At 32.8% G+C, this 15,511-nt stretch overlaps 1 protein-coding gene across 3 annotated transcripts in view; it reads left to right on the forward strand.

Annotated features, from left to right (window-relative positions):
• The window catches only part of ROCK1 (Rho associated coiled-coil containing protein kinase 1), a 146,425-nt gene extending 131,285 nt beyond the window's left edge, over positions 1–15,140 (forward strand). For all 3 annotated transcript variants that reach the window (XM_082853759.1, XM_082853758.1, XM_082853760.1), the window contains 8 exons: positions 523–711; positions 1,563–1,722; positions 8,050–8,120; positions 8,325–8,413; positions 11,381–11,459; positions 11,618–11,879; positions 12,228–12,435; positions 13,657–15,140. In XM_082853759.1, the coding sequence (XP_082709885.1) occupies positions 523–711; positions 1,563–1,722; positions 8,050–8,120; positions 8,325–8,413; positions 11,381–11,459; positions 11,618–11,879; positions 12,228–12,435; positions 13,657–13,660 (1,062 nt within the window). In that variant the 3' untranslated portion in view covers positions 13,661–15,140. The remainder of the gene's footprint in view (positions 1–522; positions 712–1,562; positions 1,723–8,049; positions 8,121–8,324; positions 8,414–11,380; positions 11,460–11,617; positions 11,880–12,227; positions 12,436–13,656) is intronic.
• Positions 15,141–15,511: the final 371 nt, after the last annotated feature.

Raw genomic sequence — 15,511 nt, forward strand, 5'->3', positions numbered from 1 at the left:
CATAAGTTGAAAGAAAATAAACTAGGAAGAATATTTGCAGCATATATAGATAAATATAAAGAGCATCTGCAAAAAAGAAAAAGACAATCCAATAGAAAAAAAGAAAAAGTAAGGGACACTTAAGAGAAAAAAGAAGCAGTATCACTCTGTACTGTCATGCTTGCTTCTCCTCCTCCTCCACCAGACTAGGATACCTTTGGGGCATAATTGTATTTTCTGTCCTTGTCTCTAGTGCCTAGCAGAGTGCTTACATGCAGTATAATAAGTGCTGAATAATTGTTGAACAATAACTGGATTTTTGCAAGCCTGTCTGATTCTTACATTTGAACAATGAGATGAATCAATAATAGTTACTTGTGCTACCAATTATCATATTCCAACATTCATTAGGTTCCCCTAATTTTCACATACACAAAAAGTCCTGCTTCCTGATTTTGAAGAAAAATATATATTTTTAGTGGAGATTTAAATTGGGTAGCTACAATGAAGAACCTTATTAATAACATTTTAATATTTTAATAGGCTGTTAACAAGTTGGCAGAAATAATGAATCGGAAAGACTTTAAAATTGATAGAAAGAAAGCTAATACACAGGATTTGAGAAAGAAGGAAAAGGAAAATCGAAAGCTACAACTTGAACTCAACCAAGAAAGAGAGAAATTCAACCAGATGGTAGTGAAACATCAGAAGGAACTGAATGACATGCAAGCGGTAAGGTTGTGTGTTGCACTCGTAGGATTATTTTAAATTGTTATTACTGTATATACTTATTGTCTACTGATCTCATTTAGTTTTTTTAGTATAAAAATCATATTTAGGTTTATATTCTCCATAATTTGATTACTGTTACTCTAATTTGAACCATGATCTTGAAAAAATAGAAAGATACTCTGTTGCCTATTAACTATGACTTGAGTAATTTTTACCCTTTAGCATCAGCTTGATTAGAGATGGTACTTTTAGAGAAACAACCAAGGGTTTTGCCTCTTTGGCTTCAGACTGAAATTGAGATATGACTGGTATAATATTGACTATAGTTGGGATAGTGGAATTGGAGTATTAGAGCCTTTTTCCTCTGATAAGGACTCACTTTTCAAAATATCAAGCTTAATTTTTTTGATGCTTCCTAGCTTAATAGCACAAAATTGAGAATATGGTCTCTGCTCTTAGGCAGACTTAGATACAAGCATTGACTCCATCATTTATTTTACCATCCTGAGAAGCTTTCTATATCTTTTAAATTATTTTGTTTGAAGCCATAAAAGCAATTTCTATTGTTTTAACAGGTGTTTGGTTTTGGTTTTTGATGCTTTGTATTTAAAAAAAAAACTTATTTAAAGCAAAGAGAAAAGGAGCTTATCCAAGCAATGTATTACTGAGGAAGAGAACTTGCACATTTATAGTTGTATTAAAATCTGTGGTAGTAAACATTCATGAAATTTACAGTAAATTTTTAGTATTAATAATTCTAGATTACTTATAGTTCCACTAATTCTTAATTTCTAATGTTGGAAATTTTGATCTTGATTCTTTATATTATCTTGGTATTTTTTAAAAAATAGCAATTGGTAGAAGAATGTACACATAGGAATGAGCTTCAGATGCAGTTGGCTAGCAAAGAGAGTGACATTGAGCAATTGCGTGCGAAACTTTTGGACCTATCAGATTCTACAAGTGTTGCTAGTTTTCCTAGTGCTGATGAAACTGATGGAAACCTTCCAGGTAAGAATATTTTCTGTTACTTCATTCAAGTTTGCTTAAACGTCATGGAAATTAATGTAGATTTCTTTCATTTGGATTTCTACCTCTTTGTTGTTTTGTCCATGGATTCTTAAGAAGGGATTTATGTTTCTGATAGCCAAAGTCTGATGACATTTGTTTACCTAGTGCATTTTATAGAATAAAAGCAGTCATAAGCAGTCTTAGGCTATTAAAATAGATCTGAGTGGCTCTACCTAAATAGAAACTTGAAGATGTTTATGAATCAGTATTGAACCAGCCTAATGCCATGGTGAAAGTTGAAGCTGCTGCTACAACTCTCACCATTTAAGGAGGATTGTACATGTTTTCATGAGTAGCAACTCTGCAGTGTTTTATGTATTTTTTTGCTAAAACTAAGAACTATACTTAATAATCAGAACCACAGCAGCTCTATATAGAAGCCCACCTAATGCTATAGTGATAAACTTTAATCAGACTTGAAGTTTCAAATTTGGTGAAATAGATAAGAGGGGTTGGAAGATGGAGAGAGGGGGCAGGAAGTCAAGTAAAGGCAAAAGCGAGTAGCTAGGATTTCAGACCTTTTCTTCTTTTTCCTTTTTTTTTTCCTAGTGGAGAATCAATTGAAAAATAAACACAGCCTCATTCTTGGGTTCATTGTAGTATAGGTTATAGTACATTTATGTCTTTTTTAACAGAGATGAACAATACACGTATTACAGGTTCAATTTAGAAATGAATAGGTTATATATATTAAAACATGCATTACAGATTTTAAAGGCATACACACACACACACACAACACAATTGACCTACTACATATTCTTAGTTCAAGGTCTTGAAAGTTTTGTAACATGGTCCTAAACTTGAAAATAGATTTTATTTAATGTATTTCCTGAATAATGCATAAAAAGATATGAATCAGCACATTTGATATAATAGGGATCTGTTTTAACAGATATTACTTGTTTTTTGAGAATTTGATATAAGAAACTTGATAGACTACTTAGAAAATTTTACGTTATCATTCTTGGTCAAGAAAGTGGGACTCAAAGTAGGAAGTGAATTCAGTTCTTATTTGTATTCTGTGTAATCCCTGCCCTCATTCTTCGGTGGCTTTGCTAGCCCAAAATGAGATATCTGGAAAGGGAAGGACAGAGAATAAATATTTCTTACTCCAATGGTCAAGAAATTCCTTCTGTATTCCCATTTTTGGCTCTCTGAACCCTCCTGCCTCTTGGGAATCTTGTAGGTGCACATCCTTATCAGAGGATCACTTTGGATTTAATAAGAATCTCTAGCTTCAGCCGTTGTTTGAACATCTTTCTAAAGTTATGACTTAATCATCAGTTAAGAAAGAGTGTGAATTTTAGGGCTGTTTGTCTACATTCCTTCACTTGTTGAACTGAAATTGTAGTTTAGGTTCCCTCTTCATTAACCCCAAGATATTTCTAGTTATTTAGTTAAAGGAATTCTTTCTCTAGTGTAGGTTAAATATCCTGACAAGGTTTTTGCCTTTATCCCACCCATTTCCCTTTAACTTTGTTTATAATGTCTTACTATGTATGCCTTGGTTCTCCTTCTATTAAGTTAAACATTTCAGAGACTGATTCATTATTGGTGAATGCTATCTAGAGGATTTGAATTGAAAGATGAGGTTGGGAGAAGGTAATGAGTTTTATCTTTCATCCTGGCTTATTCAGGAAGGCTAAACTCAAAGCATCATCAGGTGGTTTGATTGGCAGACTTAGGTGAGATATCCATTTAGATTTCAGAATCCTGACCTAATAAATCCACTCAGGAGTCAGTCAGCAAAGAGATTTTTAAATTTTTCTACTGGCTCCATTCTGAGTATATAATATTTAGAATAGCTTAGTATTTTCAGAGATTTTGCTTTTAAGGATTTCAAAGTTCAAACAAAGTGGGAAAACAAAAAGGCTCTGGTGGCCATTCTCCATTGCTATAAAGGGAGACCAATTAGGGTATCTCTTTCTCTATTAACTGTGTTCTCAGTTTGAACTTTACAGAGGTCTCTGTAGTGCTGAACCTTTTCATATTGGAGACTATGACTTTCATATTGGAGGTAGAAATTAATGGATAATCATTACCAATGTTATTTTACCTCTGTGTCAGATATTTTACTAGTAAATTGAAAATATGTACTAAGTCTGCCATTTACTAGATCTCTGGCAAATAAAGTTAAGGTTTTGTGGTAATATCTAGGAAGAATTGTAAAGAACTTTGGTATTCATTCTTGTGAAGCGAACATAACACTACACTACGGAAACTTGATGCGGTATTCATCCTTAATTTGAGAGAGTTACATATCATTCAAGTGTCTGAAAGATTTTTTTGAAAGTGATGATTAATTTTACTTAGTTTGGAAAACTAATAAATGAATTTAAACTACAGATTTACAAAGGGAGGTCTTAGAATAGTTAAATAGTTAAAATGAAGGCCTTTTGAAATATCATATTTTTAGTTCAGTGAGATGGTTTTTTAAGTAGTTAGGTGGATAAACTGATAATATACTTTATTTCTCTTAGATTTCATCATTCAATATAAAGAATCTCATTTAATTATCTTGTTTGTTTAGAGTTCAGCCTCTATCATTTTCTCAGCTGGCATCTTGTCATTAACTAGATTAAATCTCTCTAAGTTTCCCAATTCTAAAAACCTTAGAGAAAATGGTTATCCTTCTCTGACTTATAACCCTTTGAAGTTCTTAATATCACTTTCATTCTCTTATGTCTTCATCCTCCTTTTGGTTCTGTGGCAGGTTGTGGCCTTAGCACTGTAAATATAAAGGTTACCCTCTAGGGTTAAGGTTTTCCTATTGCCTAGATGACAGAAAGACTAAGGTGATATCTGGCTCTCCTTCCTTGTTTTTTTTCCTTTACTTTTGGAAATATTGACCTAAGAATCTGAAAAGAATGTAAAAATAGATGAAGCATTAAGAACACTGGTATCAGCATCCATTAATATTCGTTATCTCTTATGGATTATCTGCATCATTCTCTTTCCATCCAGCTTGATCTCAGACTTTGTAACTTAAACCTGTGTATGCTGGATTTCTTGGTATGTTTCCAAGTATTTGAGTATATAAGAGTTTCTGACTTTGCCCAAATCTAATCAATGATTGGAGATAATCAGTACATCTGAATTCTTGAGCATTGATTTTTTTTTCTTTTTCATATCACTTCTGAATATAATTTTAGAATTTTGGAGTGATTCTCTACCTTTATTTCTTAAGCAGTATGTAGTTTATCAAGTAAACTTTGGTAGTCTTCAGTGGTTAGCTTTGATGTTTAAATTGGCTGTATTTGATACTGATTTACATATAGTTAACCTCTTTCTTATTTGGGTAAAGGAGTTAATTGCTGATATTGCAGTAGTGCACATCTAAATTTTTTTGTAAGTTAAAATTGCTCTACAAATATGTAAAACCTGGGACCAAGTTGTTTCTGTACTTCAGTAGTATGTTATTGATAATAATATAGACTTAGAAGTCCTCAGCATTTCTTTTATTTATCTGGAGAAGCTGATTTCTGTGCTTGTATTGTAAAAGATAGAATTTAGAGCATTATACTTTCAGATTGCCACTTAGGTCACAAGTGGTCATAGTTTTGAAGGAGGTCTTTATATACTTAAAAAAAAAACTGGTATATTAACTTGCATGTAAGACAGAAGTAAGCAGTTTTTTAAATTTATCACTGAGCTTAGTTTACCTGCTTCTCTGAAGGGAATTCACCAGAAGGAAAGACTAAGATTCTCTCCTATAACATTATTGTTTTAAATTGGCAAAAACCTTCACATATCTTCAGCATCTTTTTTGAGTTCCTAATTTCTTCATTTTATTTAAATTAGAGCAAATATAAAATTGGGCTTATTTAATTCATAAAATGCCTTTGATGTATAAAATTTCTATAGGAACACTGAAATGACATACATTCAGTCATACAGTCTTCAACATACAACAATTCATTGAAAATATATTTCAAACCTAGAGCCAGGAAGCATAAATATTTTTGGCATTTATTCTCATAGAGAAATAACTTGGAGGGAGGAATATTTTGGCATACACAATTTTGTATAAATGTCAAGATTTCAGTGGCTTTTACATCTTTTATTTTTAGTGAGGAATTACTGGTATTAAATGGACTTCGGCACACTGAAGGGAAGTTTTCCTAGCAGTAACTTTTTTCCTTTTCTACAACAGAATATTTGTGAATGATCAACAGCCTTCTGTATGTTACTTAATATAAAGCAGCCCTTTGGTTTTTAAATTACAACCATTATTTAAATAGAGGGTGAATTTAATTGGCTAAGTCAGAAAAAAAGAATTGCAAAATAAGCAAAAAAGGTATATCAGGTACCTACTCTGTGTGTCAGATGGCTTGAAGTATATATTTTTAAAAAGTGGGGCTTCCCTGGTGGCACAGTGGTTGAGAGTCCGCCTGCCGATGCAGGGGACACGGGTTCGTGACCCGGTCCGGGAAGATCCCACGTGCCGCGGAGTGGCTGGGCCCGTGAGCCATGGCCGCTGAGCCTGCGTGTCCGGAGCCTGTGCTCCGCAACGGGAGAGGCCACGACAGTGAGAGGCCCGCGTACTGCCAAAAAAAATAAATAAATAAAATAATAAATAAATAAATAATAAAATAAAGTGTTAGTATATGGTCCCCTGCTCTCACAAAACTTACCAAGGAAATGCCCGATGGAACAAATTAATTATTGATGAACTAAATAACGGCAACTAAGAAAAAAACTTGGGAGAAGAGGGGGATCAGTTTGAACTGAAGTTTCTTATTATTTCTTCGACTTTAACAAAAACAACAATTTAGATGAAGGGGAATAACAAAAGCATAGGGCATTAGGTACAGGGAAGAAGTTGGAACAATAACATTACTCCTGATTTAGTTAACTGCAAAGCTTGTTTAAGGAAAGAATATCATTGTGCTCTAGGAATTTAAACTCAGAAATTAGACTGCCTGGGTGAACCCTAAAGTTTTGACAGTTGCTGTGATTACCTTTGGGTAAGTTAGTTCACCTAGCTAAGCCTTAGTCTCTTCATTTGTAAATGGAGGATGATAGTAGAACCTATCTTATCCTATATTCCTAAGAATGTAATATCCTATGTTCATGGGACTATTACAGATTATTTATGAGGTATTCCTTGTAAAGCACTTGGGAAATAATAAATGTACAGTAGATGTTACCTATTGTTATCATTACTGTAAGACCGAATTGTTTCACAACTTTTAAGTTATATGGAGGAGGGTAATATATATTCCCCTTAGGGGTCATGATTTGAGCCATGGTATAATGTCACATTATAGCATTGTACCTTACAGTTGGTCACTTGTCCCTTCTTTGGTGTTTCAAATATAATCTAAAAAAACGGTTAAATGTTCTTATCTCTAGCCTGATATAAAATAATCATTTCTAACTGGAATCAACTTTTTCCCCCATATATTTTTAATAAACATTAATTATATTTAAATAGTAATAATAATTATAAAATGCATTGATCAAATTAGTCAAAGAATTTCTGGTATGCACAAACTGATAAAACATTAGCAGTTTTACCAACTGAATTCTGTGTTCTTTTACTGTTTATTAAATTCTGATGCTACAAACTTGAAAGGCTTTATTTATACCTCTTTTAGTTTGCTAAGAATTGTAATTGGATTTACCACTAGAATTAAGGACCCCTTCCCAACCAAATTTGGACATTTTAATGAAATTGTTTGGGGTGTTTTACCAAAAAGTTTATCAGAACATTGTACTGAGAAAACAAATAAAATACTTGTCTCTTATTCTTTATACCTAGTTGATTCTGCCTGCATTCCTTATTTATTTATCTTCTATTCTTACCTTCTGTGAGTAATAGGACACTTGTGTACTTTTGCTTGCTCTTTCTTGTGTAAATCATGGCTCTGATTTGTTCCACTTGCTGCATTTTTTTTTTTTTGCTAAATACTTTTATATGAATGTTAAATGATATTTAAAGTCTTCTGTATCATATCCCATTTAAGCTGCAATCCATTCCAGTCTTGCCTGGCTATTAAGGGTACTGTTGTTACTTCATACTTTTATAATTGAGTACTGAATGTTAATTTTATGCGGAAAGTGGCTTGGAATTTTTTTCTGCAGTATTTGTATGGCCATTAAAGTTGATTTGTGTGATTGAAGCATGAAAGAGCAAATTATAGCACTTATTCATTTAGCTGTGTTCGAATGCCTGTTGCTGCATGCTGTCAGACAACTTGTAATAGCTTTTCCTTTTGTGACAATTTAAGGCTGAACACTATTTTTTTTTTTTTCTTCTAGAATCAAGAATTGAAGGTTGGCTTTCAATACCAAATAGAGGAAATATCAAAAGATACGGCTGGAAGAAACAGGTACAATATGCCTCAGTTTTTCTAATTGATATTTTGTTATATATTTTACTTTTAAAGCATACAACTTGTATTAACTGTCCTATTATTGGCATTGTTTTTAGATTACTACAATATGATCTAGATATAAATGGCAAGTATTGTGCTTATCACTTTAAACCAAGTTAATACTGCTCTTATCTCTTCCCCCCTTTTTTCTCATTTCAGTATGTTGTGGTAAGCAGCAAAAAAATTTTGTTTTATAATGATGAACAAGATAAGGAACAATCCAATCCATCTATGGTATTGGACATTGAGTAAGTTGCCTTTTATTGAATTTTAAGACTGTTGAGTGTTAACCTACGATAATCAATTATTTTTAGACTTACCATTTAGTTTATATTTTGTTATTTAAACGTTATTGACTTTTTTCTTAACAAATTTAAATAATAACTATATTAAATCTTACTTTATCAAAATATGAGAGGGGAAATTTTGCATACCTGATCGATGTATTCTAAAGACAATTTTTTTTAATTTCAAGTGTTTATTGGTTTTATGTTCACAGAACATCTCAAAGTATATGATTATGTGGTCATTGTTAAGAAGGAAATAAAATATATCTTTTCTTTTTTTAATAATAGGTCAAAGAGGTCTGTAATAAGCTTAGGTTTTTTTCCTTGTATTCATTCTAAAACCATTTCTTAGGCACTGCTGCCTGTATTATCATAGGTGTTGTAGGTTGTATAAAATGAGTAAGACAGTTTCATATTTGAGGAGCTTACAGGCTAGTAGCAGGAAAGGTAAAATATATGCAATAACATACAAATTCAGAGTGAAGTGTGGTGGGTACGACAGAGAAATATAAACTTAAAATGAAGTTTTGCCATTCCTTTGTAATTAAACATTGTGGAGCTGATTATAGTTAAAATGTTAAAAAAATTGAGCAAGTACCAGAGAGTACTGATACTTTATTTCTCAATTTTAAAAAGACATTAGTTGTGAAAATTTAAATAATCAGCTTAACTGGAATAATACATAAACATTAATAAGAAAGACATCTTTCAACTAACTTAAATACTTTTTATGTTGATGAGAGTTTGTTGTTATTGTTGTTTTACCTTTTTATTGAGATGTAATTTTCATACAATAGAATACATACATCTTAAGTGTTCAGTCCAGTGACTTTTGATGGTTGTAAGCACCCGCATAATCAAACCCAGTACGAGATAAAGAACATTTCTATCACCCTAAAAAGCTTGCTTGTGCCTCCTCAAGGGGAAAAAAAAAGATTATCTGAATTCTATCACTGAGATTTAGTTTTGCCTATTCTAGAACTTCATACTAATCCAATTTATAGTATGTACTCTTTTGTGCCTGGCTTCCCTCACTCGGCATAGTGTTTTGCTGTGTGTATTGATTGTTCTGTTTATTGCTGAGTAATATTCCATTGAATGAATATACCTCAGTTTGTTTATCCATTCTTTTGTTAATGGGCATTTGGGTTGCTTCTAAGAGAGCTATTTTAAGTAAGACTGCTTTGAACATTCTTTTTTGTGGACTTAAGTTTTCATTTCTCATGGGTAAAATACCTAGGAGTGGAATCCTGGGTCATATAGTAAATTTGTGTAAATAAATCTACCAGACAGTTCTCAAAAAAGGTTATACTGTTTATACTCAACAGCAATATTTGAGTTTCAGTTGCTTCACGTCTTCACCAACATTTGGTGTTGTCAGTCTGACTTTTAGCTGTTCTAATGGATGTGAAATGCTATTTTGTTGTAGTTTATATTTTCCTTATGGCTAATGATGGCAAGAATCTTTCCATGTATTTATTGGCCATTTGTATCTCTTAAGTGTCTCCAAGTCTTTTGCTCATTTTTTAATTGGGCTGCTTATCTTTTTAAGGCTGGTTTACAGAAGTTCTGTATATATTCTGGCTTCAAATTTTATGTCAGGAATATGTAGTGCAAATATTTCCCAGTCTGTGGTTTGCCAGTTCATTTTCTTTATGGTGTCTTTTAATGGAAACCAATGTATCACTGGTTTGAAAAGGGTTATTGCCTTTTGTGTAGTCTGTCCAAGACATTTTTGCCTGCCCAAAGATTGTGAAGGTATTCTATGTTTTCTTCTAGGTTTTATTTTTAAGTTCTGATTGATCTCGTTTCTTTTTATGTTTGGTAAGAAGTAGTGGTAGAGGGTCTTCTGGCGGTTCAGTGGTTAAGACTCTGCGCTTCCACTGCAGGGTGCACGGGTTTGATCCCTTGTTGGGGAACTAAGATCTCGCGTGCCTTGCAGCGCGGCCAAAAAAGAAGAAAAAAAAAAAAGTAGTAGTGGTTGAGGTTAATTTTTTTTCTGGGGGGCGGGGTTTGTTTTGTTTTGTTCATGTGGATATCTGGTTATTTCAACACTCTTTATTTATGTATATCAACCTTGAATATTCATCTTGCTATTCACTTACTAGTTTTAGAGATTTTGTGTATGTGTGTGGATTCCGCAGGGCTTTTCTATGTATACAGTAATGTCATTTTCAAATAATAATAGTTTTACTTCTGCCTTTCCAGCCTGCATGCCTTTACCACATGTATAGATTTGTATGACCACCACCAAGTTAAAATATAGAATAGTTTCATCACAGGGATTCTTCATTGCCCTTTTATAGCCATAGGAAGCACCCTTTCTGTACTCCTCTCTAATCTTTGGCAACCACTAATCTGTTCTCCATCTGTATAATTTTGTCACTTCAAGGATGTTATGTAAATGGAATCAAATAGTATGTAACATTCGATATGCTTCTTTCACTCAGTGTAATTCCCTTGAAGTCCATCCAAGAGGTAGTTTTTTTCTTTTTGTGGTTGAGTAGTGTTCCATCGTATGACTATATCACAGTTTGTTTAACCATTCATTTAAGTTTTTTCCAATTTTGGCCTATTAAAAATAAAACTGCTGTGAACATTCATGTACAGGTTTTCATATATATAGATTTGTAAGAAATTGCCATACTCTTTTCCAGAGTGACTCTGCAGTTTTACATTTCTCCCACAGTTGTATGAGTGATCTAGTTTCTCTGCATCATCACCAGCATTTGGTGTTATTACTATTTTTATTTTAAAAATTCTGCTACGAGTATAGTGATACTTACTGTGATTTTAATTTGCATTTCTCTAATGACTAATCTTTTCCTATGCTTATTTGCCACCTCTGTGTTCTCTTCAATGAAATATCTGTCTTTTGCTATAAATGAGTTTTTATAATGGCCTACATCATATTTCTTTTCATTTTAGTAAATTGTTTCATGTTCGTCCTGTAACCCAAGGAGATGTGTACAGAGCTGAAACTGAAGAAATTCCTAAAATATTCCAGGTAAAAATCTGAAAATATAATTTTAGAAGATCCTTTACCTAAATACTAAGTGTATTTGTGAAGTAAATGTAAATACACCAATACTTTTATACATTTGAAACTTGTATGTATAGATTAAGACCTTTTTTTGATCTTCTGTTTACCATTCCTAAATGTAGATACTATACGCAAATGAAGGTGAATGTAGAAAAGACGTAGAGATGGAACCAGTACAACAAGCTGAGAAAACTAATTTTCAAAACCACAAAGGTCATGAGTTCATTCCTACCCTCTACCACTTTCCCGCCAACTGTGAGGCCTGTGCCAAACCTCTCTGGCATGTTTTTAAGCCACCCCCTGCCCTGGAATGTCGAAGGTGCCACGTTAAGTGCCACAGAGATCACTTAGATAAGAAAGAGGACTTAATTTCTCCATGTAAAGGTAAGGCATGAAAATTATTTTTATAACATGTAACAAATTAGAGACTTAAATCCCAATGAAATAACTTCTTCAGATGTGGCATTTCCTATACCAAGTTGAAAAAAGATAATAAGACGTAATATTTTGGCACTGGTGGAGCCACATGCATATTTCTGATTTTACTTTATTTTTCTTACTAATTTATGACTAATATTTTCTCTTTAAATTTTCCGACTTAATTGAATTAAGAAGACAAGATATTGTCCAAGCTTAATTAAGCATAGTAAATCTTTTTAAATTGTAAGAATATTTGATAAGGCTCTTTTAGGTATTGTGTGACCTTAATTGTGCTCTTTTTTCTTAAAATAGTAAGTTATGATGTAACATCAGCAAGAGATATGCTGCTACTAGCATGTTCTCAGGATGAACAAAAAAAATGGGTAACTCATTTAGTAAAGAAGATTCCTAAGAATCCACCATCTGGTTTTGTTCGTGCGTCGCCTCGAACACTTTCTACAAGATCCACTGCAAATCAGTCTTTCCGGAAAGTGGTCAAAAATACATCTGGAAAAACTAGGTAAGGATTGAAATGTTAACCTTTTTAACTGTGAGTATGTGATTGGATAATATCTATTAAAATCCAGAGTCCGATTGTTCTTTTCCCCATAAAGGGCATCGTTTGTATCTGGGTATTTATATATGACTTGAAATGACTTCACAAATTAGTTTAACTGATTCTTGTTAGAAGCTAATAATGTTTATAAATGTCATATTTATTTAGTTCAATGTCAGGTTTTATTGTCATTGGTTATGGTACATATTTAGCCCTTAATGTTTTAAACGACTGTTGTTCACCCCTTTTTAATGTAAATAGTTTCATGTAAAACTTTGCTCATTTTATTTTTAACTATGTTGGCAGATTTTTTTTTTAATCAAAATTATTTGGTATTATCAGTGTTAACAAATAAACTTCCCAGTTAAGTATCCTTCTTTTCTTCTTTTTGGGAGAGTATAGTTTATCTCGTTTTGATGGAATTTTTTCAAAAATATTTATATGGTAAAACAAGCAATTACAGGACATAAACCCTTTCCTGAGGAGCGGTTATGATAACTCATTAAGTTCTCATTTAACACATGAAAAAATGGGGCTCAGAGAAATTAAGCAACTTGCACAAGATCACACAGCCAACTAGTAGCATAGTCAGGTTGGACCCCACTTTTATCCATTTCTGAAGCCTATGTTTTTTCTCCTATACCAAATACCAACTTTCCCTAGAGTGTAATCCTTATATTAAGAGGGACATTTGAATCTAGAAGCTGAGACCTAACACTGATTTGCCTCTCTGCTGATGTCACCCAAGTCTTCCAAGCAGGCTTAAAGCCATATTTAATTTATCCCATTTCTTCATTCCATATTATCAATAACCAAGTCTAATTCTTTGAAATGACTCATAGCCATTCCTCCTTCTGTATTCCTCAGCTACCATACTATTCCAGTGCATTATCACCTCACTCTGGACTTCTTTCTGTAGAATCTTGTATTGTCCCTCTCCTATATAGGATAAAAGCTGAATCTAAAATACTTAAAATTTTTTATAGCTTTGTGGGGGGAAAAAAGTGTTTGAAACAAAGTAGAAGCAAAAAGGAGATAATAGTGTGTTTTTCCATTTTCCTGTTTTCCAAATTTTGTGTATTAACTATTATATATAATGTATATGTACCTTTCCTTCCAATTTTTGTTTTCTGAATTTTTAAACTGCGTACATTTCTTAAATTTTTTATTTTTTTCCCTCAACAGTTAACCATGTGACCTAGTGCCTTGTGGAATTGTGTGGGATGCTACCTGATAAACCAGGCATCTTTTACCATGCAGAGCAGAAGGCTGTTCCTTTGACACAATATCACAGGCTTCAGGGTTAAGATTGCTGTTATTCTGTCCTTGCTTTGGCACAAAAGCACACTGAGGATTGTTTTTTTGTTTTGTTTTGTTTTTGTTTTTTATTGCGGGTTTGCCTACAGGTAGATTAGATTAATTATTACTATGTAATGCAAATACAATTGAGGGAAAGCTTAGCTAGATATATTTTTTTAAAAAGGTGCTGCCTTTTTGAATTTCTAAGAAAACGCCTGTCAATCATGATAGAACACAGTTTTCCTCATACGAGTGAGAGGAAGAGACTTTCACTTTCAAGTGGAATGGCCATCACTATCAAGATCAGCTCATGGAAGGAGTAAAGAAAATATCTCAAAATGAGACAACTGAAATTTTTTTTTAATAACTTCAGTTTTTATGCTCTTGCAAGACTATACAAAACTATTTTAAGAAAGCAGTGACATCACTTGACTTCAGTGCCCTCACTGTAGAATTTAAAAGCCTTACTGTTGATTGCCTGTGGTGGACTTGATGGAAAATAAATATCTTACATTATGCTTTACAAAATACTGTACGTGTTTCAGCAAGTTTGTAGATTGGGGAATGGGAGAAGGCAAAAAAAATTACATTTAATCTATGCATTTTTGCCAAGCCATATTGAGTTATTTTACTACTAGAGACATTAGGAACTAACTGTACAAAAGAACCAAGTTTAAAAGCATTTTGTGGGGTACATCATTTCTGTAATTATATAATATGTTTCTTTGTGGTTTTAAGTGATAAAGACATTAAGTTAACAAACATATAAGAAATGTATGCACTGTTTGAAATGTAAATTATTCTTAGAACACTTTTGATGGGAGTTGCATTGCCCTTTTAGTGCCTTAATTTGAGAGAATTATTTTACTGCCATGACTAAATATAAAAATTTCAAAAAACATATTTTCAGAAAATTATGTGTGTTGGGGGTTTTTCATTGATAATTGGCTTAATTTAAAATATTTAGAGGTTTGGTGGACTTTCATAAATTGAGTACAATCTTTGCATCAAACTACCTGCTAAAATAATGAATGACTTCATAAAACTCTGCAAAATATGTAGAAGGTTGCACCAATATAAAAGAAAATTATGGCAATAACATCTGTGATGTTTTCCAGTTAACATAGGAATTACCAGATAAATACTGTTAAACTCTTGTTCAATAGCAAGGGTTGATTCATATGGGCAGTATGATTTATTGTTTATTTTTTTAACCAAATACCTCCTCAGTAATTTATAATGGCTTTGCAGTAATGTCTATCAAATAAGAAGCACTGGAAAACTGATTCGTCTCTAGGATGATATGCATGTTTCAAGTGGTATTAAAAGCCGCACTGATGGATATGTAATAATAAACATATCTGTTATTAATATGCTAATGACTCTGTGCTCATTTAATGAGAAATAAAAGTAATTTATGGATGGATACCTTTAATAATGACTGCTATGGTATTTTCTCATGACTGAGATGAATGGAAGCCATGCTGTAAATTAGTCCCTGGCTGCATACAAATGTTTGTTAAATTTCATGACTAAAGTGAATTTTTAAAAGATAAAACCTGGTTTGGGCTCTAAAATAGGCATGCTACAGTTGAAATGAAAAGTTGGCTAATGTCTTCTGGAAATTCTCCATGGGTCTCTTACGTTTCTCACATCTTGGGAGCAGAAGCTCTGACAGCCTTTGTTTGTTCTACACTGTCTTTGCCAAGGAGATTTGTATAGTGAACAGCCGTGGAAGACA

The sequence above is a fragment of the Leucopleurus acutus genome (genome assembly GCF_964270905.1).
Source record: "Leucopleurus acutus genome assembly, chromosome: 13".
NCBI lineage: Eukaryota > Metazoa > Chordata > Mammalia > Artiodactyla > Delphinidae > Leucopleurus > Leucopleurus acutus.